A 24,210-nucleotide genomic window follows, 5' to 3' on the forward strand; every position below is an offset into this window, starting at 1 on the left:
ACTGAATTAATAAATACTATTATAACAATGAACAGCAGCAGCAGTGTCTATTATAAAGAAGTGACACATAGATATGCTTACGTTTAGAAGATGCTTTCATGATTTAGTGTGTCTTTTTAATACTGCTTTAAAGAAATAATATCAAAAAGATTATTTCAAATTCAAGTCATACCTCCGACACACTGACTGTGCACTGCTATGTCACAGCACATCACTCCCACCTGCTGGTAAATAAAGGATTCTCACATAGAAGAATTCAGTAGCAGAGAAACGAACTGCAGACCTTGCAGATCCAGGCTTCACCAGTGGAGAAGGAAGCAAAAGACCGGCGTTGTAAATGAGTACAGAAGTAACAGTACTCAGAGAACAAAAATGTCTGTTGTGAGTGTTTTGCTGCTGTAGATTAGTAGATTATTACTCGTGAATTAATATGAAAGCAGGATTTTGCCTTTATAGCTCATTTTGAACTACTTTCTGAGGGTCTGCAGCTAAAGTTTCTCATTATGGATTAAGAGGTGAATAATCAACTAAACCAGCTTTGCTCGTATGAACTGTTGTGCAGTTTAATTTATGACAGCACATTTTAAAAGCTCTTGGAATATTTTGCATGTGAAAATCATCATTAGTAAAACAGTGAACTAGTAACCAAAGCTGTCAAATGGTTGTAGTGAAGTAAAAAACACAATATTTACCCTCTGAAGTAACGAAGTAAAAGCAGAGTGGCCGATGTAAAAACATACCTCAATATACGTAAATTGAGTGACTGTCAGTGCAAAGAGAGAGAGAAAGAGGCGGAGGAGAGGGAAGGAAGAATCTGTTGAGACAGTCCACAGAATGAAGAAAAAAAAAAAAACAACAAAACTTATCATTCACAATGAAGCCCCAGTGAAGTTTTGATCCTACAATGGCACCTGAATAGGATTTGAATGGTATGTGACCAGAAATTTACAAAAAGTGAAAAGTCTGCACGATTTTATTGTATTAGATGGCTTCCTTTAAAACAACAATAAAGAAATAATAGATTAAATCAGGGTGCATGAAGGAGAGCAGTCAGATAAAGGTATGGCCATGTTAAAAGTACTGAATTCTGTTGACTACCAAAAGAATTATTGCAATAAATAGTCTATTTTTATTTGATTATTTCTAACAGAACTGAAGCTGTGCAACTAGAAGCCAGTTAGAATAGTGGACTGTCTAACAATACAAACCTGTTCATTCTACAGTTGCCATGCATTTTTGTGTTAAATAAAGACTCAGCAATAAGCTCAGGCTACTTGGCTCCTCAGGTTACATGATGATATTTCTGGCAGGTTTTCTTTTGTTTTCCAGCCTGGAAAACCTGTGCAAAATCTGCAGCATTTCAGATCAAAAATACAAAGAAACCATCTGATTCTGTCATACAAGTTTAAAAAAAAAAAAGTTATTTTGCTATGAAAGCATAACTCCTGTAAATACATCAAGATGTAATTTAAGTTGCGGCAGCACGGATCCCTCACCATGTGAAAGAACAACATGACGGCAAAATAAATAAATTAACAACATAGGAAATGTGTAGCGCAGCAGCCTCTGCTGCTTTCTAGACTCATATCCATATCAAAGACAGCGTATCAAAGGCAGCCCTCCGACTGGGACCTCGATTTGATGTGGTAAACTCATATAAGTCTGCAATCAATATTTAATTAAGCGTTCTACACAGAGGGTATATTTCATGTCGGTTGTATGATCCCTTTTAACGGGGAACCCAAGATGAGCTGTAGGGGTGAGGAGGAAACAATCTGCCTCCGAGATGGAGGGCTGCACAGAGTATAATCTCCATCTCTCTCTGTTTCTTACACTCCTCGATCTCCTCCTCAACACAGTGACTGACAGTAGGCTTCCAGAAGATCCTGAGCAGAATGACAGCGTTTGGTGCTCTGCGTGTGCAAAGAGTCGTTCGTCGACGGCACACACTGAGGAATACGCAGCCATCGATCTTCATCACGTCTGCCCTTACGTTACCATCACTAACATGTCATCTGCCGCCTCCATGTGGGGAGGTGTGTCTCTCCTGCCTCCTAAACACATCATACATTCAAGAATAAACAAAGAAAGTAACAGCATGAATGAGGGGAAATGCATAGTAAGAGAGGTAAAGCAGCGAGCAAAGCACACATTCAGTAGACGAGAGGTGGATTTTTTTTGTGTGTGTGTGTCTCTTTTGTCCATCCACCTTATTAAAGTGCCTGTTGAATATTTGTGAGGTCAAGATTGAAGCAGGAAGAGAGTATTTGATTTTGCAAACAGTACAAACAAGAGACTCCAAAAGAGCAGGAATAAAGAAAAAAAAAAAAGGCATTATGGCATGGCACATTTTGGCATTTTAACTCCTAGACGGTTCACGAGAAGAAAAACACGATGAAGTAGTTCGATGGAAAAACATCAACTAACGACACAAAGATGAAACTCTGACGTAAAATAAGTGTTAAAAATGATACCGTACATATGCACAAAAGTTTCTGCTTTACGAAATGTTTCAGGAAGATTGTGGGTCACCATCCGTCGGGCACACACTGAGACAAACGGGAACACACACACACTCGGAGATCCTCTCAAGCACGAGCTGCAATCAGGAAGGGCTGAAAAATGTTTCACAGATGTCCACAGATTGTGAAACGCTGCAGCAGCAATCTCACCGAGTGCCAGAAGGACAAGACACTCATCACCCACCAGATAGGAGGAAGACCAATCAAGACTCAGGGATTGGCTGTTGATTGTCCAAGAGGGATAAACACTTCCTGAGGCTTGAGCTGGCGCTTCGACACACCTCGGAAAACACTGGCCTCAAGAGGTCATCTGGAAGAAAATCAGGTCCCGCGTTCATCTCTTTAACGATTGAACTGTGCTGGAGAAAGCAGAGCCGAGGGTGAGTGAGGAGTGGGACAGCTATGGCTCAGTATGTTCCCTCTGTCTGTTCGCCATCCACAGGTAACGATTTGATTCACATTCTGTGCTTTCGTCTCTACGGGGAGCTGAGCTTTCTCATCTTCCGGTTCCCAGGGTCTACGGGAAAACAAGACAGACTTAAAAATGAAAACATAAAAGTAAAGAAGCACTGTGGCTCGATATTATATTGTCATCTTGGATGTCCATGTCATTCTTTACCCCCTAATCTGGAGGAATGTCCTTGACTGCTATCTCCTATAATCAGCTGCAGGCTGGCAGACGCCATGAAGCCCTCCTGTCGTCGACTCAGATTTTTCACCAGCCTGATGGATTAAAACAAAAAAAGTAAAGAGCGACGAGAGAAGAAACAGCTTGTTACCATTTTTCAGCATTTAGCCAAGTTGGGTTTCTGCATCTCACTAATAAAAACAGCTACTTCTGCCATACGCTGTGCCATATGACACATGGGATAGTTTGGCCTCTGGTCGTGTGTGTGTCAACAGGCTGAAAACTCACCAGTGGCCCCTGTTGTCTTCACACTGCAGCTGGATGACGTCTCCACATTTAACGGTGATGCTGTCTGGTCCATTTTGAAGACAGTCAGCCAAAGCCAAGTATCTACCGGGAGACTAACACAGAAGGAAAAGCGTCAAACACAAAGTTAAGATATATTTCTATGGTTTAGACTTGACAGGGAATTAATTAAAATTTACAAAGTGCTTCTTGAGAAAAATAATTAGGCACAAAATATTGAATAGGAAGCGTAGTAACAGGCACAGTAACCACAAAATAGAATTAAAATACAAATAGCATAAAATAAATTCAATTGGAATGGGTGAAATGGTGGTAAGACATAAACTATTACAAAGTTTTGATGAAAAAAAAAAACATAGCAGTTAGCTGACCCTGAGACACTTTAAGGTCTTATTATGGAAACAGACTCTCAGAAAAATACAGCAGTTTGGGTGTTTACACTGCACAAATGTAGATTTATGTGCTCCCTGTTCTTGTAATCCTTTTAATAAAAAGTTAGAGATATTTCTTAATTGGATAGAGGATGAATGCAGAATCAAATCAAAAGTGACTCAACCCTAAATTAGTGTAACTTTAATATTACAGTTCATAAAATCCTGAATTCTGCCACAAGGTCTTTTGAGCACTTTCATAGCCACTAATATGGACCTCTGTTTTATCCCAAGCTAAGATTAATGATTGCAGGGCTATAGATAGATAGATAGATACTTCACTCATCCCCCAGGGAAATTCACAAATTCCAGCCGTATCCACAGACTTAAGATAAAAGGGCATGCAATAAATACTAATAAAGGTAAACAAAGATTAAAAGTAAAAAGTCCTGTACAAGTTGAGGTATCATGGCTGTTAATACCAGAAAACACCCCCCACAACAAGGCTGATTAATTAGACCGAGTCTTTATAATACACACAGGTCTAAATAAAAACAAAAAAGCTGAGAGGGTCTGACTGTTTATCACTGTATCTAATGTGACTGTGTTCGGACTCACCAGTTGCACCAGAACCTCCTCCTCTGTGTCAGATGGGTGGAAGGCGTCCTGATCTCCAGGCCACTCCTCCAGACCCTCGCAGATGTCTACTGAGTGATGAGCTCCGGGCCAACCTGGGACACACACAGTACCTGGGCTGTTACAGGTATCGAATGCTTTTATCTGCTGCACCTTTAGAGCTCCATGTAGATACTTAGTAACTACATCAAGATTATTAAGACCCCTTGTGACTTACTGGGAAATTAACAAGAACGTAGAATCAAAAGCTAATCTCAGTAGTTGGACCTTTTTTCCCCAAATTCCTCGATGTACCTGGTTCTTCAGGTCAAAGTACATCTGAACTGCTGAGAGGGGAAGTCAAATATCTTTCATCAGTTAGAGATTAAATAAACAAAAGCAACAGCAGTGCAATACTTTGAAAAAAACAATTCCCTTCATATTTTCTGTGATTTAGTTACTAAGTATCTACCTGAATACGGCATGATTGTGTGTGCATCAGATTTACTCACTCCTACGGTTGTGCTGGTGTTTAGGGGAGTGAGGCTGGGGGTCTGGACTGCTCCTCCCTGACTCTGTGTCCTCTGAGGTCACTGATGCCCTCTGCTGCTTGCTGGGGTGAATAACACAAAATAAAACGCATCACCAAATGCTGAACGGGGTCAGCAGACACGCTCGAGACAGATGTTATCCTTGGCCACACAGTCTAGGGTCAGCTCTCACAACCTGAATCTGATCCACACCACCCAACAGTTTAGCTGACCCCAGATCAGCGTCAAGGGACAACTCCGTCCTGTTGCTTCTCACACAGTTATGACCATTCAGGCACCAGCCAAATAGCAAGGCACAACACAGAGCAGCCATGTGCAAGCTTCTCTGTAAAAGTGGGAAGTGGGACTCACGGACCACTGACACGATGTAAGAACATGGGAAAATCTGGTCTCGATTTATCAAGATCCAAACTTAGAGGTTTGATCACCCTATAATTAGATAAGTAAGTAAGAATGTTTCTGGAAAGCAAATTCAACAGTGGATTAGATTAGATTAAAAATGAGCCCCATCTTAAGAACCAGCTGTTAAAATAAAAGAAAATTTAAAAAAAAAAGAAATTAAAACATGGAATGAGAAATCAAAACTCTTGTTTTTGTTTGCCCTTTGCATTACATGCAAAATAGCAACTCTGAGATGCATAAACTAGAGACATTTTTTTTGGATACCATGTTAGAAAAGCCATGAAGGAGAGCTGCTAAGATACAGGCCTCTCAATGCAGCTGGGGAGTGTGGGTGTCAGTTATGGGCCAGAATGGATGCTACAAACAGGGGGTTGCGGGTGACGATCAGTATGAAAACACAGCAGCCCTTGGTTCTGGGTGGGTCATGCCAGGGCAAGGCGAAGTGAGCCAGGCTGAGTTTACCACTGAGCGTTAGGGCAGGTCAGTGGCGCTGGGGGCGGTGGTGGGGCCGCGGCCGGGGCCGTTGCCGGGGGCTTCGGGGACGGGGGCTTCGGGACCGCAGGCACAGAAACACGTCGGCCGACAGCGAGACAAAGTCCAGCCCCGGCAGACAGCCCCTGGGAACCCCTCTGGACGGCCGCATGCCCCTGCAGGTGGGGGATGGGAGGAGTGGGGATAGGCAACCAGACAGCAGTGGACAGAGTCCGTTCTCGCCCACCGGTACACACAAAGCTTCCACCACGGCAACGTGAAATGATATCATCACAATCATACAAGCTGTGCTTAATAAACCTGATTCCGTTATGAAAACTCAGCAAACGTGGATTGTAGACTGTGTGTGTGGTTTGCATATGTCCGTGTGTTTGTATGTTTGGGAAACTGTAGCCAAGACACCCCTGTAAATATGTACTGCATCTGCAAACAACCATAGGCACTGACCTCTCGGAGAGCGGTGATGAAAGCTGCATATGTCCAACCATTTGACCAAGCTGATAAGCTTCATCTGTGAGCACAGGAAGGAGGTGACGTAAGAAAGAAGAATTTCATTTTCTTTGCAGGTGTCTTGAAATTGAACATTAACTTTAGTTTTGAGCATGTATGTTCATTCTTTACTAGTGACAGACAGACAACCTCCTCAATCCAAACTGGAGATCCGGAAGTTTAAAACGGAGCCAAGCACACTTTGGCAAAAGTTTTGTCCCTTCTACCATAGCAACCCTGAATAAAATACCTCAATGAATACAGCACGCGAATGTGTGTATTTATACACAACATTAACACCGCTGACATGTGAGGTGAATAACATTAATCATCTGGTTACAGTGCAATGTTCTGCAGGGACGCCTTGGGTTCTTGCAATCATGTGAATGTTCTTTGACACATACTACCCAGTGAACATTGTAGACCAAAAACCCCCTTTTCTTTTGAGACACGAACATGTGTTCAATAAAAACTGTCTCTCTATCAGTTCTCAGGAACAGTATATGGTGAAGAGGATCTGAGCACAAACTTCCACTTAGAAGTTTCAGAGCTTTGAGGCACATCTCCTGCTCTGAGGGGCAGTTCAAAGCTCCGAAGCTGGTAAGTGGAACTGCAGACTTAACTTTAGCTTTTAGATTTTCTGTCCCACATTAACTTCAGCTGTTGTCAGACCTCTGAGCAGCTTCTGCTGGTTAGTCAGGATTCTGCGAAGCTCATTGAGCCAGGCCATCTTCACATCCACTGTAGGAGCCTGAGAGACAAGAGAAACATTACAACAGTGAGTCAGTGGATTTTATTTATACTGTTATCTACCTTAAAATCATTTCCATTTCTTCTCTCAGGATTGAATTAATAATTTATCTATGAATTGTTAAATATATCAATCACAATTTCCCAGATCTCATGGTGACATTAAGATGTTTTGTTTTGTTTGACCAACAGCCTACAAAGCCAAACATATTTAGTTTATTGTAAAAGAAAACCAGCAAATATTCACAAATGAGAATATGAAACTGGTATGTTTTTGTTTCAGAAACTCTTTAAAACACCAAATGATTATCAAAACTGTCCTTAACTACTTTTCTGTAAATCAGCTTATCACTGCAGCTCAAGCTGAAAGGGTGTAAACTTAAATAAACTGAAAAAAAAAGGTATCAGTGAGGTACTGTTGTTAACCTGCCAACATTAAACTTCATCACACTCCTTACCTGAACCACATACACTTCCTCCCTGCCACTGTACCAGATCTCAAACTTCTTCACATCTCCCTTGACATTCTCTGTGATCCCCACAGCAGTCATCTGCCAAGAGAAATACACTGTTTACACCAGCTCACACGCAACATTGGTATGAGCAGCACAAACAGCACATCAGACTTACATCATGTAGCACATCTGTCCTGTCAACATTCACATTCACACACCTCCGCTTTGTGACTGCTTCCTCCACACATCCTCAATAATAAATCAAGAGGAGCAGGAGCAACAGCTGCTGGCAAGACACCAGCTGTGACACCCTCGGCACATCAACACATACAGCGAACAGAACCAAAGAAGTCATACATGAATACATCAGCTTCTGCAGCCAGCTGGAAGACTCAGACGTGTTTAAAGATATGAACACAGACACCGACGGCAACTAAGTGTTTCCAGCAGAGTCTTAGTGCTACAAACTGAGGATGGATCATGTAACTCATAGAAACAGAAATACTGAGTGATGAACTATCACGAATAAAATTAAACATTTGTTAAATTAAGTTGTTACGTCAAATGAATTTTGGGGAAGTACGTCAGATAAGAACTGTTGCATCAGGATTTTTAAATCTGACTTTTTGGATGCTTGAATCATCCCCCATTTGGACAGCGAACTGAAATTCACACATCTATCAAAGTCAGTGTGCTGCACTGTAAAACATTTAGGCAGAGCATTGTGTAATATAGCTTATGGACACTACATACAGCAGAGCAAACACTTTATATTTACAAATAAAACAGGAGACAGTAAATCTAGTTTACTAGGCAACAAACAAAAAGTGATTTCAGGCACAGCAACGGTCTCTCATATTCACCAAACCAGACTGAGTTTGTTTAGAAATGAGACTTTTACCCACAAAAGTAGCCAGCATACATTAGCAGCCTAAAAATAATCCTCATCCTATCTTAATGCTAATTTTGTTATTCAAGGTCAAAACATATTTTAATGTATTTATAGCACATTTTAACCAATGGGCCAACATTTTACAACAACTGATATATTCCTCTAAAACACACCGCCACAACACAGACCAACCTTCAGACAGTGCTTGAAGCTGTACGAGGTGGTCTTGTCGCAGCCGTCTCCATGCTCCTCCCTCCGCTTGCAGAAGAGCAGAGCTCTCTCGTACAAGAAGAGGTGTCTCTGCATTGGCTTGAAGCGAGCCAGCTCCTTCATGCGTGTGGGACCTCTCTTATGGCTGATCCACACGCTGAAAGACCCCTGCATCAGCACGCGGCCCAGCTCGCAAATGTCACCCTGCGTACCACGGAGAGAAAAGATTTACCCCAAACAAAACGAAATGAGTTTAGTCATTCGGAAAGTTCGGTACGTCACAGGTACACAGGAATCAGCACAGATCTGGTTCACCTCATAACCCGTGATGGCTATCTGATGCATGGAGTCATTGACTGATTTGAGCAGGTCCAGCATTGCTGTTAGCGCCCCCTGCAGTTCAGAAGTCCCCTCGCAGTCTGTACTGTATTTCAGTAGTTCCTGAATGCACAAACAAGAGAAAAAGAATTTAGGCAAACACATGGCACACACAAATTGATGTAAAACTACACATGAACACAGCAGCTTATACAACAGAGACGTTTAATAAGCAGCTGGACGCAAAATAAAAAGGAAAGTCCTGAATCAACAGCTACATTATGCACAACAAATGAACACATGTACTGTATGCATTTTCATACTGTAATGTACCTGTATGCAACCCATTCCTGACAGGGGGTTCAGAAACTGGTGGTGTTGCTGATACGTTTTGATTGTTTTACAAACTGGGACCATTTGCTGCTGCTGATGTCCACTGAACGGGTGCCGACTGTCTCAATTACATCTGTGTGCATTTAAATGTGGCTAATGTAGGCGACTGACTTTGTGTGTATGTTTGTCATATGACACTGCTCTCAGTTTACCTTAAGCAGCAGCTGGTATTTGGTGAGGCGCTGGACTGGTTTCAGCAGGTAGGAATCCAGGCCCAGTTTGTGCTCCAGCTTTTTTTGACACTCCTACAAGGAACACAAACAGAAGCACAACGAATGTAATGTTGTCAATGAAAGATCACAGCTTTTTTAATTGCAGCTGTAAGACTGAAGGGACAACAGTTGTTCTAACTTAGCGGTATTACTCAGTTTAGAACAGCAGAAGCACTTATGTTTGCATGAAGATGTTCACCGTATACCCATCTCGCATGACAGATAAAGTAAATGAAGGAGTGTAAAACTGCTGATTGAAAGTGAAATCATGACAAAACTGACCTGAAAGAAGGCACAGTCTGAGAACTGCTTCCACAGCGCCTCAGAGCGTGGTTTATTCTGACAGTAACATTCATACATTTGGAAACTCTCTTTCTGAGGAGACAGGAAAGGGAAAACTTTTTGGAAAATATGGAAACAAATTACGTACAAATGATCAAAATATGAAAAAGGTGCTAAGGTCGTCAAGACACCAGATTTTTAAACTTCTGTAGAATGCTGGTATAGAAAAAAGTGATACTTCATACATCTTTCAACGCCACAACAAACAGAGGAAAAAGTCCTAAGAATACAAAGTGGTATAAGTTTTTTTCTTTTTTAATTAACAACCTGCATGAAAATCTGATAGGAGGTGAGATCTGTTTTTTAATATTACTTATTTATAGCTTCTGTTCAAAAGCATTAAATGCAGAGAGCGTATCGTTTTAAACTCGTGGTGTCGAAAGAGTATTGATACTTCTGCTACTTTTGATAACTTGTAAATAAAAAAAACATTTTAATCATCTCACCCGCTCCAGGAAGCAAGCTCCCACACCTTCAGGAGCCTCCAGGCATCTTTCCAGGTCCTGAAGGAAAAGCCTGGATTTCCAGAAAGTTCAGAGAGCAAAAATTAAATGTCAAAAGCCACAAAACCTCCACCCAAACTTTCCCATACGTCAGCCTTAATACAGCGACCAGCCGGCACCCACCTCACGTGTCTGATTCCCTCTAGTGTTTTGAATTTATATGAAGTATGTGTGGCCTCTACCTTCATTGGGACGGAGCCAAGTTAGTCTATGAGTGAAAGTAAACACTAAAAGCTGCTTCAAATTATTTTGGTTTTGGACAAGAAAGAGTAGGGCTTGTCAAACATTTGAGTATTTTTTGCTTTTTATTTAAAGGCAGGTGAACCCTGTTAAACCCAGAGGTCCTGAAATCTATTCATTTATTCAATTTAAGCCGCTCATCTCCTTGTTGTTGTTGTTTGTAAAATAAAGTTACCTACAGCCATTCCATAGAATAAATGCATTTATTTGTCCAAATCCATCTAGTTTAATGTTGATTCGCTTTCCCGGGGAGAGCTGTGTAACAGCACTGGCATATACGAGATATGCATATATCCACTGTAGCCATCAGCTAGTCTCCATGCCACACACTTCATTTACGGTGAGGTTGCTGTATGCAGCTCCAAATATGAGCAACAAAATGACCACCGACCTCGGCATGAACGCCAAAGCTACTGTGTATATTTTCCATGTTGACAGGACCCTGTGGGGTTTTCTTAAGCAAAAGTTATGTTTATATTACCTGGTAAACAATGCTAGATATGAGGCTGTGTAAGCTTTCAACAGACTAGAAATTGAAGCAATTAGTATATATGGTAATGTTATCTTTACAAATGCAGCAATTCAGTTGGCCGAAAGAGATTAAATGCAATATTCCAGTAGTAGTTCTTCTGATGCAGCAGCACAGAACATGTAAACAAGGCACTGACGTCACCCTTTGCCTGTTACCTTAAGCTCAGATCTGTCATGACTGTTAATATGTTTGCTGCAATACTCACAGGGGCCACATGTGGCTCCTTACATGAATGCGTCTTGAATCTTTTACATCCTTAACGTGCATACTCGTCTGTGTGTTTTAAAAGGGGTCTACGTGTGATGGCAGTCATTGATTGCTTGCCTGCTGTGAAAATTGTAGATCTCAGGCATGTTTCCAAAGAGGATGTCTCTCTTGCTGCGCAGGATCGGTGGCAGAAGTCCCGACAGGGCTGGGTTGTCCATCTCAGCCCTGTAACCCTGCAACACAATAAAGGAAATACAGGCCTTATGCTTATGCAGTAACACCAGGAGTATTTGAAGGGGTAGTAAATCATCCATGAAGTCTTTTTTTTTTTATTATTATTTTTGGATAGCATGAAAAAGAGGGAAAGATGCGTTTCTCACCAGCAGGACTGACAGCAGCTCTTCCACGTATATTCTTTCTGTTTCTATGAGTTCCCTCATCACATGACTGTGAAACACACAGAGAAGCAGACAAAGAGAGAGCCAGAGGGCATCATTAGCTCCGAACAAAGAGAATCACAAAGTAAACAGCGTCAGGAGCAGTACTGGGGACAGACAGATGTCTCCTCCTCACCGCTTCAACAGATCTGGGCTGTCCTCGCCCTCCACACTCCACGACACACAGCTCCGGCTCTCCTGGTAGTCGTGAATCACCTCTATCTGAATGCACCACAAACAGACAATGCTGACTTTTCCACTCAGATTTGGAGAAAATGTTACAATTTTAGACAAATGAGCGAACCAAACAGGAAGAGAAGAAAATCACAAGATAAATATTTTTGGGGTTCAGTGCAGCTGTGGAAGGAAATAAATAAAACAAAACACAGACGTCTTTGTTCCTTACTTTTCTAGGGTTGGGGCTCTTTCGGGGTGCCCTCTTCCCAGGCAGAGAGAGATCGAACGTGAACTTCAAACCATCCCCTGTAAAAGCCACAGCAGCAGCAGCTCATCAAAGAGTAGGAGCATAATTTACATAGAATATATTTCCAGATGATCTGATGAGGCACACTGAGGAGATGTTCCACTGAAGCAATACATCAAACATATTTTTTTATGTCCTTGTGCACATGATGGCTTCAAAAAGATTTTTTTTGTCCTACTTATGACCTTTTCTGTTGGTATGTAACTTGAAAAAAATCAGCCATAATGAACAGCTGAGATAATCAGTGATAACAGGTTACCTCCTCTAAAGATGCGACCTGGAAACAGAGTGTAAAGATCTGAAGCCGTGTTTGGCATGACTGTCAGTGTCCTGTTGATCCTGGCAACTGAGTCCTTACATGCTGAACCGCGTTTCGTTTTGTGACCTTGCACATGCCGCAGTACATCCATCAGTGGTACACATGCAAGCACATGTATGTATGTACTGGATCAGATCAATCAAAACCAACCACTTTCCCTTCATCTCCTCTCTTAAATCGCTGGTGTACCAAGAAAGGCCTCAGTGGGGGATTATAATCGCTTTCATACTCTTTCTCATTAGTACAGCTTCATATCTCAGAGAACAAAGCCTTTAGAAGACCTGAACAGACATAGGAAGAAGCCTGTTTATCCTTAATATTACGTTCACACACTCTGTGATGGAGACACATTCGGTGGCAATGTAGACACATTCAAATAAAAATAAAACACCCCAAAAGAACACAGTATTAATTGGGCACCACTGTACACCGTGCAACCTCCTGCGAGACAAAAAAGGGAGATGAAAGGTTCTTTAATGTATATGAGCCACATATGGTTCTTCAGCAGCTCAACTGACTAACAGAGCAGTATAGCTGGTTTTTCCCCGTGGACTGATTAATCCTTCTAACCTTGTTACAGCCTGTTTGTAAAGGTGGCTTGCTAACCAAAAATACAATTCAGGAACACCTAAGGCCTACTCAGTGGGACCCTGTGATGTGTTAATGCAAGCATGGTGCCTCAAGGAAAGATGCAAGGGGAGAGGGATTGGTACCAGGCCATAAGGCCTGCGACAAGACCCCATACTGGGCTTGGGAAACAAGGATGGCCCAGCCTTCCTTGTTTCCTAAGGGGGTTTGTTGGTTTGAAGAAAGGCTACTGTACATGCTGCAAACTAGTACAGCTAACTACAGATAAAAGCTGCGTAATCAACTGTAATATTCTTTCTACAAGTGCGTAAGAACGGGCTGATAAAATCTCTATTTCAAAAACGATTCTTTCTTTTGAAATATGAGTATGCATCTGTGAATGTGACTGCGCTGTACCATGCTTGGGGGAGAAGAGCGGTGATTTGGAGCGTGGCGGGTTTTCAGGCCTGGGTGCCACCAGTTGGATCGGGCGCACATGTTTGTCAGCCAACTTCCTGAGACAAGCCTGTCGATTCTGGATCATCTGCTGCACTGCTGCATGCTTCTCAAATGTTTCCCCTATCTGGGCCTAACAGAGACAGAGAAGGACACAGAGGTCGGGTATTCATTTGTGATGTAAAATCCAGAAATAGAACCAAATACACATGAAAATGATAGTTCAGGGTTAAACAAATTGGAGCCTCCAAAGTCAGCAAGTGGTATGAAAATGCTGGTATTGTTGGATGTATTGCATTATTTTCACATATAAAAATTGTTGTGGTCACCGACCTGCAGCTGAGGTGTGACGACAGCCTCATACTCAATGGCCAGGACGTCGGGTCCTGAGTTCAGCATAGACGGCGCCCTCTCTAGGAACCTTTCAATGTCCCTCAAAGCAGCTTGGGCTCCCTCTTTAGACTGGAACTTATCTACCAGCTGATTGGCCAGCAAATATGCTCCATCATCACACCACGTTTGGGCCTGAGAGTGGAGAATGCATCACCATAAAGAAGTTCAGATATCTGTGTCTGTGTGTGCACATGCACATGTCTCAGTACCTGTCCAAGACAAAGCAGCAGCTGGTTCGTTTGCAGAAGACGAGCGTGTTTGCTCTTGAGAGCAACATCGAGTGTATCACAGTAGTGGCGGAGCTCGTTGCAGCGCTGCATAATAAGAGCCGTGGCGTAGTGGTGACCGGCTGACAGCTGGTGTCCGTGAAGGATAATGATCTGAGCTCGGGCCATCACCTCCTAATAGAGCCAACAAAGACACAAACACTGTATGCTCAGTATATGAGCATGTATTTGTGACAAACCTATCTGGCACACAAAGCTAGTAAAAATAAGTGTTGTTACTTGGAGACACTAGCTGACCTGTGCATTTGATTTGAGGCCATTCAACCTTTTGAAAGCCTCTTCTGTTTGAGTCAGAGTGTCAACAGATAGCAGCAGCTGTCTCTCCTGAGCCATCAGATGTTCCAGACACATCTCCATCTAAACAGAAAACACACAACATCAGCTACACACAAACTATAAAGAGAAACAACACCAGTCTGAAGCGAGCCTGGTGGCTACTAGCGTCATTACAACACACATTAAAGACCCTGAGGACTGAATTTCACTGTATCTGATGTATACCTAAATACACGTGACAAAAGATAAAATCCTTACCTCCTGAAAACTTTGCTCATATCTGAGTAATTGCAGGTACTGATGAAGTTTCAGATGATGCTTCTCAAAGAAGCCGTCGAAGGCTGACTCCATGTCTCTGAGCTGAGCAAGAAGCCTAAAAAACAGAAAAACTTTGCCATAAATCTAATCCGTTTCCACTGTAAAGCACTCAGTTAAGTATCTGAGGTTTCAAATACACTCTTAAAAAACTAATCTTAGAAATGACGATGTGCAAGGGAGAAAAGGGCTGCTCTAAGATATCTTACCTCTGTACTGTCTCCCAGTCCATCTTCACATCCCAATGGGAGTCATCCTCCTTCCCAGAAGTTTCCAGGCTTAAGAGAAGATGGCGACCCTCCTTTGACACTGATCTGATAGCATCCTGTCAAGCAATGGACAGTTTACACCAAAAATGAGTGGCAATCAAAACATTACTTTGTAAAACACGACTACATCTTTTTGCGGAAAAAATGTCAGACTAATATAATTGTGGCAAATGAATGAATCCTTTAAGACAACTGAAACCTTACTTTGAGTTTCCGGTACTTGTCAGTGTGGGAATCCAGGAGATCCTCGATGGCCTTCACCTCTTCGTGCATCTCCGTCTCTGCTAACTCGGTGCCAAAGCCCTGCAGCATCTGTGCGATGTCCTTCACTGTTACAGCAAAACTTTCAATAGCCTGCAGTGGAAGTAAAAGACAAAATACAGAAACACTGTAAAACTGATGCTTAGTTACCGTACGTGACTGTAGAAAGAATCACGCTGGACAAGTAAGAAAGATGAAGCACTTGGGTGGAGTCGGTGACATAAAGCAGCAGCTTTATCAAACTGGTAAGCAAATATTGGCTCAATCATCAGGAGTGAACCTCACAAACCACAAGAAAATAACAGTGAGATGATAAAGGTTAGCACAAATTATTGTTTGGGTTGATTTGTAGCTTACAGTTCGCAATACAATCCAGTCACTATGACAATAGTCCAAAGTGCCTCCAAACTCTGAAGTCAGCTGGTTCTCATCGATGTAGCGCAGCAGGTCGGTGACAGAGCTCAGCATCACCACCTAAACACATCCCAAAGAACACTTTGTACTTTTAGGAAATTTACAAGAGTAGCATGTTTTATTTTTCCTTCTATTTTATGTTATTATATTTATGTTAAGTCTCTTTGCTGTACTGGAGGAGGTATGACTTGCACCAGAATAAAGGGTCATTACAACCACTGGCATGTACACGAGATTGTTCGCCACTGAACATTTGACTGTTGGAGAATCAGGGTGGTTAACAGGAACGAGGTGTACCTTGTTGTGATGTGGGACATGTTTGGTAACTGAGGAGGAGCTGCCTTACTGGCATCTTGAGCATGAAGTCCTCTTGGCTGAAGCGAAAGCCAATATCAGTAACAGTGCGGTGGAAGAAGCTGGTGGGTCGGAGCACCAAGACCAGGTGGAGGTTCCCAGGAAAGGAAGCCTTGAGGAGGGAAAAGAAGTTCACTCTTACACTGATAATCTGCGTATTCAGGAGAATTCAGAAACAATAACTTTATATTGTTGTTATAAGCTTCTGTGGTGCAACAACAACAGCACATCAGCCTTGCACACAGTCCAACAAAGCTCTAACTTGTGTATGCTGCAATAAGAAGAAATGAAACGAAAAGCAAAAACAATCTCTCGTGCTTCACATCGGACAGGAGTTCAGGTCTTAACTGTTCTCAGTCTGAGGCAGGTGATGACTGTCATCATAACGGATTCATGGGTCAGCACACGTCATACGCTGCATTTCATCCTCAGATCGTCTGAGGTCGTTGCTTCGCTGAATGTCAGTATCTGCAGTATGTTATAGACACTTGGGTTACAGCTCTCATCACGCCTACAGCTGGTGTGGTAACAGCTGTAAATAATTACTGTGACAGGCTGTACTGTAGTGAGGACTTTGATATCTATTGTCACGGACTACATATTTACATGGTGAGGGTGGAAGTCATGCACAAGCCATTTTTCTGCAGCAGGCTTTATATACAACATTGCTTTCATGGTATTTTGTCATTTCCTGTAACAACGCATGTATTTTGCGCAACTTCTGACATTCATTTGTCCTGACTGCATCACGGGGGTCGATAAGCTTCCGTTACCAGGATAAACATGCATTAAAAAGCTTGTCCAGGTTTCACAAACAGCCAAGCGCATGACGAAGCAGCAGTTCGCGCTGCACCGCAGTGCCGCCCGGTGCCACTGCCGCATTCGCCCAGCCCGCCCAAAAACTTCATCCCAAACTCTTCACACGGCGAATGAAACTAATCAACAGCTCGTTACCGGGCTCCGGCGCATCTTTGGTATTCCCCGCCGGTAAAAGCAATCAGCCATGGTGTTAGAAGCCATCTCGGTTAAATATTAAGTTCCCGCCCGTCCGATGAAAGCCGATGCCAAGCTGAGGTAGGCTGTGCAGCTCGCTCCCTCCCTCCGGCTGCCTGAGCACAGCCGCAGCGATGCTGCCTGCTGCCTCAGACGGAGGGTGGCAGCGCTGACTGCATTGTTTTCCTCCTGCCTTCCTCCCTCCTCCTCCTCAGCACCCCGCGTCATCGCACAGTTTTTGCTTACTCATACGTTTGCAGCAATTGGCATCGGGACATTTAGTGCTGAGTTAGTGAAACTACCCGTGGAGCTTTAGAAAAAGCAGAAAACCCCATTTGATTTTGTGAAAAATAATAGTTTAATGACCTTATGGATGCTGAGCGGTTATATCTCAGGTTTGAAGCACCATGGGCAGCAACTCGATACTCCATATTAATGTCTATATATTTAGAATGCGATGTCATTAAAGTCCCTGTTGGTGTAAAGGTCAGGGCTCCCAATACTTTTGTCTACATAGTCTAAACAGCCAGGTTGCAGCCATTCGTCATGATGTCTAAACTGTCAAGTAGGATTATTGATTAGATACAACTGTCCAGGATAAAAGGAAAAAAAAAGAAATATGACACTCACTGCTATCCTGGCAAGTGCAGTTTTGATAGAGGCCCATGTATCCAGTCTTCGGTCTAAAATGATGATAAATTTGACTCCTGGTTGCCTTGTTCTGTAAGAAAAATTGGATAACTGTATAAAGATGTAATGCCATTCTGTGCAATCACTGAGAATTTGGTGATTTAAAGCAGGGAAATGAAAAAGGATGAGTAGTCAAGAGCAGGTGAAATAATCAAATCATGCCTAGCTTTAACTTTTTATCATATATAGGTGCTTAACAACTACATATTTAAAAAAAAAAAATCATTTGATCAAAATGAACCTTTCCTAATCCCTTGGCAGAGTGAGATTTGGACATAGTGAGCATCAGGAGGACATTTAATGCAGTGAGCTGAGGAGTGGTTGAAGCCAGCTGTGCTCTGAATACAAGCACCAGGCTTTTGGTGCACTGCAGAAAGGGAGCGGAAAAGAGTCAGACAGGAATACATGAAGGAGGACACACCGAGGGATGAGAGTGAGGTATGTAAAGACTTTGGCTAAAGCTTCCTCTGGAATGTCACTGAAAGCCGAGCACTCTGGGAGGGTGATGATGACACTGGAGTCTTCGCCACGGCCTCCTGGGGAGAAAAAGATAGAAGCAATCAATTACAAATATGTCTATGGGTCACTTTAAAACTCAGCACGACACAGAAATTCAAATTAAACAAAAAGTAGCCAAATCAGGACTTTACATACTGTAACTCTAAACAAGGCCTTACCTGACAGGTACGCCACCTGTTTCTCTATGTAGCCTCCCACCTCCTTCATGCTCACAGGGACGGTCACCTCTGGAAGGAGAGACATACATTATAAACAGGAAAGGCCTGAGGGAAGTAAATCAAATATTACCTAATAAAACAGTTCAGTCAGACTGCTGGTTTATGCAGATGTTGTCTATTTGTGTATAACCGCCCTGAAAAAGACAGCACAGTTCAAAACACTGCCAGAAAAGTGAATGTGAATCTGACAGCAGCATGCAGCAATGTTTCCAAAAGGCACTGAAGCCTTTATTAGAAGCTTTGACAATAAAACGTAGCCACTCAAACCTTTCAGCTTTAATCTGAAAACATTTTTAAAAGATGTCCTATTATTGTAATATTCGGCAGACGCTGCAACTAAGACAGCGACATCACTGAAACACATTAGCTCGTTTACTGTACAGCGTCTGAACTGATGTTGATGTAGTGTTGAGTTCACTGGCAGATGGCCCAGAGTCTTATACAGGGTGACAATAGTGTTCTAAGTGGCTAATAAATGCACAGAGTTCATACATCTGCTATTTGGGGCACCAGGATTCATTCAACCAGATGTGTAAAAGGCAGCCTCGCTGACCTGTGTCTCATGTTGAATGTGTTTACACATGCTCACTTTACTTTAACAGTACACGTATAAGCTCATATACTACATGATTAAATACAGTGAGACATAGCGTGCAACTTTCCAGCCTTACAAACAAGAATTATTAACACCAGACATGGGCAGTCTATCTATTTGCTCACAATTCATTGTTTCCTCATACATTATGGACGGAGACATTAAGAATGAAGGGGAGCAGATGACTAAAAAGACAAAGATGGGGGGGGTGTATTTTCCATGCGTCCACCACAGTACTAGTGTGTGTCAGGCTGTCGGGGAGCAGGTAATGAGCTCTGCTGGCATCTACTGAATATTTGATGTGTATCTGTAACAGAAAGGAGCTGAGCCAAGCCAGGCCAGAGCAGGACCGAAGGATGTACTGGGCACACACAGATGCAGGGTAATGTTACTGGCATTACCTTTGGGGAGGGCAGGCAGGTCTAAAATGTATAGATGTAATGTTGTCTTCCATTGGGATAAATACAATACACAGGCGTACGACGGTGTGAATCACTTATGTAAAACAACGTGCGAGCGCGTGAGATGTGGAGCAGTACATGATTCTTAGCGAGTATATAATGCGAATGTGTATGCTTCAAAGCTGATGCCCATGACTAAACAAAAACAAGCAAAGAATACACACACACTACCGCACGTGAGCAGAGGAGGGCAGCCTGTGCTCCCTTCACTCTGCAGGACTACCAGCTCACCTCATGACTGAATCAATTTAAAGACACTAACAAGCGAAATGTCTTGTAGTCTGTCAATCGAACCTCGTGACCGACTGTGCTGATGGAAAAAGAAAATTATAAAAGAATAAACCACTGCACTGTTTAGCATGACTAACTAAATTATGCACTCATCTTTAAACAGATAAAGGCAATCGAAGTTCACAGAATGCTTAATATATTGAGAAATAAACAAATGGCAGAGTGCTTTTTAGATGTCACTTAATTCAGGAAATGTTGCGATTCTCTTTGAGCACGTGGAATGACTTTTCCAAGTGATATACAGGCTTAGTGTGTGCAGGCGAAAGTCAAATAACCTCTGTTTGCTGTCCTGCTCTTACAGAGAAAGAGGAATGTTTGCCAGTGTGGATGGAAACAAAGATTTGCTGCCCGTCAAACAGATCCAGACTCAGACCAATCCATTCGGTCTGCATACAAAGCTGAGGGCAGGGAGCTTATCTCTGTTGTCCAAACAGTGATAACATGTACACTGATTTCATTGCATACAGCTTTAACAAGCATTCACCCCACCTGTAATTTGTCATGTTTTATTCTTTTATGACACAGAATGGCAGGTGATTTGACTGGGCTTTTTGACAACAATCATCAGGTAAAAAAAAAAAAAAGGAGTTTTACATTGAAGTGAAAACAAATATCTAAAAACTGAGGTGTGTCTAAGAAGTCAGTGGGGCATGTATATATTTTGTAAGAAACCAGTGCTAATCGGCTGGCAAAATCTTAAACCAAAGAATGTTAAGGCTGTCGGGAACGTGATTTCTTTTCACTGGAAATGACTCGGGTAGAAAACAACATAATTTTCTATACTGGCTAACCAATTAAAGGGACAGTGCCACACCGTACTCACACAGTGAAGTACAGTGAATCCCAGTGAATCATACAGAAAGACAGAAACTGATTTATGTGTAGAGAGTACACATAGCCAGCACAAATTTTGCATTCAGTCTGATTTTGTGGAGACCCAAAAAGCAGACATGTAATCCTTTGGAGCTGGAAATCCCCTCTTACACATACAAACATTTTCATAGTACACAGAGGCCTAGCCTCATACTGCTTTTAGGTCATGAGATATTTTGCTAAACAAAGCATTCAGTGCTAAGGGGATTAGACTGGTGGGTGGTTACACTCTGATCTAAAAGGACAGAAAAATGCTGCCTATTCTACCTGCTGGGATACACAAAAACTAGACTGGTTTTAGTTCAGATATGCCAAGATAAATCTTAAGAAATCCTTATGTTTCAGCATACCAAGACATTTTGAACAATATTATGTTTCCAATTTTGTTGAAGGCCCTTTTCTATTCCAGCATGACTGTGCCTCATTGCACAAAGCGGAGCTCCATAAAGACATGGTTGGATGACTTTGGTGTGGAAGAACTTGACTGGCCCACACAGAGCCCTGACCTTTGGGATGAACCGGAAGAGAGATTGTGAGCCAGGCCTTTTGGTCCAACATCAGTGTCTGACCTCACAAATGCTCTACTGCATGAATGGACAGAAATTCCCACAGAAACACTCCAAAATCTTGTTGAATGCCTCTCCAGAAGAGTGAAAGCTGTTATGGCTGCAAAGCTGTCTATGTATTTAGAATGCAATGTTAAAATGCGGAGATGAGGGCAAATAAGTGAGGAGTTCGGCCTGGCGGGTGTGCAACCAGTTCTGTGAAACTAATATGCATGAACAGCTAGCACATTACCAATGTTAGCCAAACATGCTGTAATGTTTTACTTGGGAATAATGTATAAATAGAGCTGTATTACATTCAGAAATCACTTAGCCAGATCATTTTTATGCTAACTTCCTGTGGCACACAGTACATTTGGTCAGTTTGAAATTAAAAATAAAATTTTATAAAATGCACACAAGGCATTTTCCAAAACAGAAGAGGGACACAATGTCGTCAGAGTAGAGAACATTATATTTGCTTCAATCAATCTTCTATTGGGCTTATAGGTTTACTTTTGAAATACTCTCACACTTCAAATGAGTCAAAGAAGACTGACACACAAAGCAGGATATCATCCAATAATGATATTGCGGAAGTGTAAAGGATATCATTACCCATGAAGTACATGATAAATCTGTGTTTATTGTTTCATACGACAGTTTATTCTTCACGCTCACCACTGCATCTCCTGTAAGCAGACCTGAGAGACGGGCTCATGTTTCACACGGAGAGGAGGACAAAAAGTCACATGGTATAAATAGAAACTGAGTATGGCCTTTGCCATGTCTCTGTTACTGACACACCCCAGTCCAGGTACAACGAACCCACAGGAGACATAAAAAGGCCCAGGCCCATCAATTAAACAACAACTCAAGGCTGCCAAGATCCCAAAGTAATCACATTAACCTTTGGATGAGGCTCCTCCATGAGCTGTCAGTCACAACAGGCATTATTTCTGTCCATCACCTAATCTTCATTCTGCAGGTTATTTTCTGCCAATTACAGATTACACTTTCAAAACTATGACAAACAAATGTTAGAAAATATGTTTATGTTACTACATCATTTTATCAAAAGGACCATAGCCTTTACTGTACCAAATTCAGTTGCTGCTTTACGATAGCAAATATTAGACAGTTTATTAACCTCAATGATTTAATAAATGACAACCTGAATAGTGAAAGTTGCATTAAGTACTTTATGAATAACTGAGTTTTTTTTTTTCATTTGCATCAAAAAGTATGCATTTTTCTTCCATCACTGTGCCACACTGCTTTTCAACCCAAGCATTAAATAATCAGGCTACAAATCATTACTATGGATAAATCTATCCATCTGTGACGGTTTAAAATAGCTGACATAATCCCCGCAATGGCTCCCTGTTGGAGCAAAGCTGCAGGAACGGGCACATCAATAATAACCTGAGACACAGGATGCAGTTCTCCAGTTACCTCCTGTAATGGTTCAGAAGTTCTAAATGAACTCTGTAAATCAAACTTCTGCTGTAGTGTATACCAGTTTCACTCTGCTGAAATGTGCTGTAGAAACAGTAGTTTCACAGCAGACACAGGGTTGCATTCAAAGGCCAGCTAGTGGTTCCCAGAATTGAAATGAGGACTGCCAGCATCATGTGTACTCACGCTGCAGAGTGCTCTCTAGCTGAGAGCCGGCCTGCAGAAGGTAGTGGTAGCTCTCCATCTCCTCTTTGGGCTCGTTCTTCTCCGGCTCTCTCTCCTCCTGCTGCGACGCCGGGCCCATCCCCACTCGTCTCCGACACAGGATCAGGCTGGGAGAACCAGTGCTGCTGTGGGAGGTAGTCCAGGCCTCACATTCTCCTCAGAGTCCCGTATCCCTGCATAGTGTCCCTGCATCAAGGCTGGGACCTACAATGGGGATACTTACAGCCACCTGCCTTTGCAGGCCCCGAGATCCAGATGAGAGAGTTCCCAGAGGCTGTGGCTGGATCTCCCTAAGAGAGAGCCTACACACTGAGCAACACAAGATCTGTCCACATAAGCAGAAAACAGTGGTTTGCTGTCCTGGTGTTGTCCAGAGTGTGATGGGCTTCACCCCTCATACATGCACACACACTTAGATAAAAATGTCGGTGGACTGTCCTGCTCTCAGCAGCAGTCAGCTACTTGAAAACAAACAGGGCTCCATCTGGCCACTGCTGTCTGTCTATGGCCCCTCCCCTCCCTTTCTCTCTCTCTCTCTCTCTCTCTCTCTCTCTCTGAGCTTTAGTGCGTCAGCGCTGCGCCGTGCACAGCTCAACAGTGAACTCCTGACACACTGCCAACTGCCTCCCAACTTCTCCCCTCACCTGACACTCCTTCATGCTCTCTTTATGCAGTTTTCTATGCATTCAGAATAACAGCGACTGTAATACAGTGGGCTGGATTGTTAGGCTGTCCGGCTGCCTTGTTCATGTCTCCCCATTTTCTCCAGTTTTACTAAAATATGGAAGCACACAAAGCAGATAATAGATGCATTGTAAAAAAAAAAAAATAGAAAATGAAATGAAAATGAAAAACCACCGCACCCTCAGCCAACAAGTTCGGCCCATGCGAAGCACAGCGCTTAATACACAACAATCACATTCAAACAGAAGAACAAATATGAAAGGGTGTCATTGTGTACATACAGACACACACAGAGCCTCAACTCTCTTCGGCTCGGCCCACAACTACTCTGGATGGATCAGTGCTCGTTAACAGTGGAGAAAACTTACACAAACCTCCTCTACACAGTGACTCACA

General features: G+C 42.5%; 1 protein-coding gene across 6 annotated transcripts; it reads right to left on the reverse strand.

The window, feature by feature from the left end:
* Positions 1–44: 44 nt before the first annotated feature.
* Positions 45–23,935, reverse strand: mcf2a (MCF.2 cell line derived transforming sequence a). Of its 6 annotated transcripts, XR_006844967.1 has the most exons (31): positions 23,092–23,933; positions 18,623–18,691; positions 18,367–18,481; positions 17,886–17,976; positions 16,255–16,374; positions 15,852–15,968; positions 15,438–15,587; positions 15,174–15,289; positions 14,908–15,022; positions 14,611–14,730; positions 14,296–14,487; positions 14,027–14,218; positions 13,655–13,826; positions 12,274–12,350; positions 12,004–12,089; positions 11,811–11,877; positions 11,548–11,663; positions 10,395–10,464; positions 9,889–9,981; positions 9,547–9,639; positions 8,999–9,124; positions 8,666–8,887; positions 7,585–7,677; positions 7,049–7,127; positions 6,335–6,398; positions 4,955–5,055; positions 4,446–4,558; positions 3,439–3,551; positions 3,142–3,245; positions 2,707–3,039; positions 45–2,054 (listed from the first exon to the last, which is right to left on the reverse strand). XR_006844967.1 is itself a non-coding variant. In XM_046407200.1 (30 exons), the coding sequence occupies exons 1-30, from the start codon at positions 23,207–23,209 to the stop codon at positions 2,999–3,001; spliced, it is 3,345 nt and encodes a 1,114-aa protein (XP_046263156.1). In that variant the 5' UTR covers positions 23,210–23,933; the 3' UTR covers positions 45–2,998. The 6 variants fall into 6 exon arrangements, 5 of the variants coding, with proteins under 5 accessions (XP_046263156.1, XP_046263160.1, XP_046263161.1 ...); XM_046407200.1 differs by having other exon boundaries at positions 45–3,039; XM_046407203.1 differs by lacking the exons at positions 45–2,054; positions 2,707–3,039; positions 3,142–3,245 and adding an exon at positions 4,681–4,786 and having other exon boundaries at positions 23,092–23,935.
* Between the last annotated feature and the right edge of the window lie 275 nt (positions 23,936–24,210).

Source organism: Scatophagus argus, chromosome 12 (assembly GCF_020382885.2).
Source record: "Scatophagus argus isolate fScaArg1 chromosome 12, fScaArg1.pri, whole genome shotgun sequence".
Lineage (NCBI taxonomy): Eukaryota > Metazoa > Chordata > Actinopteri > Scatophagidae > Scatophagus > Scatophagus argus.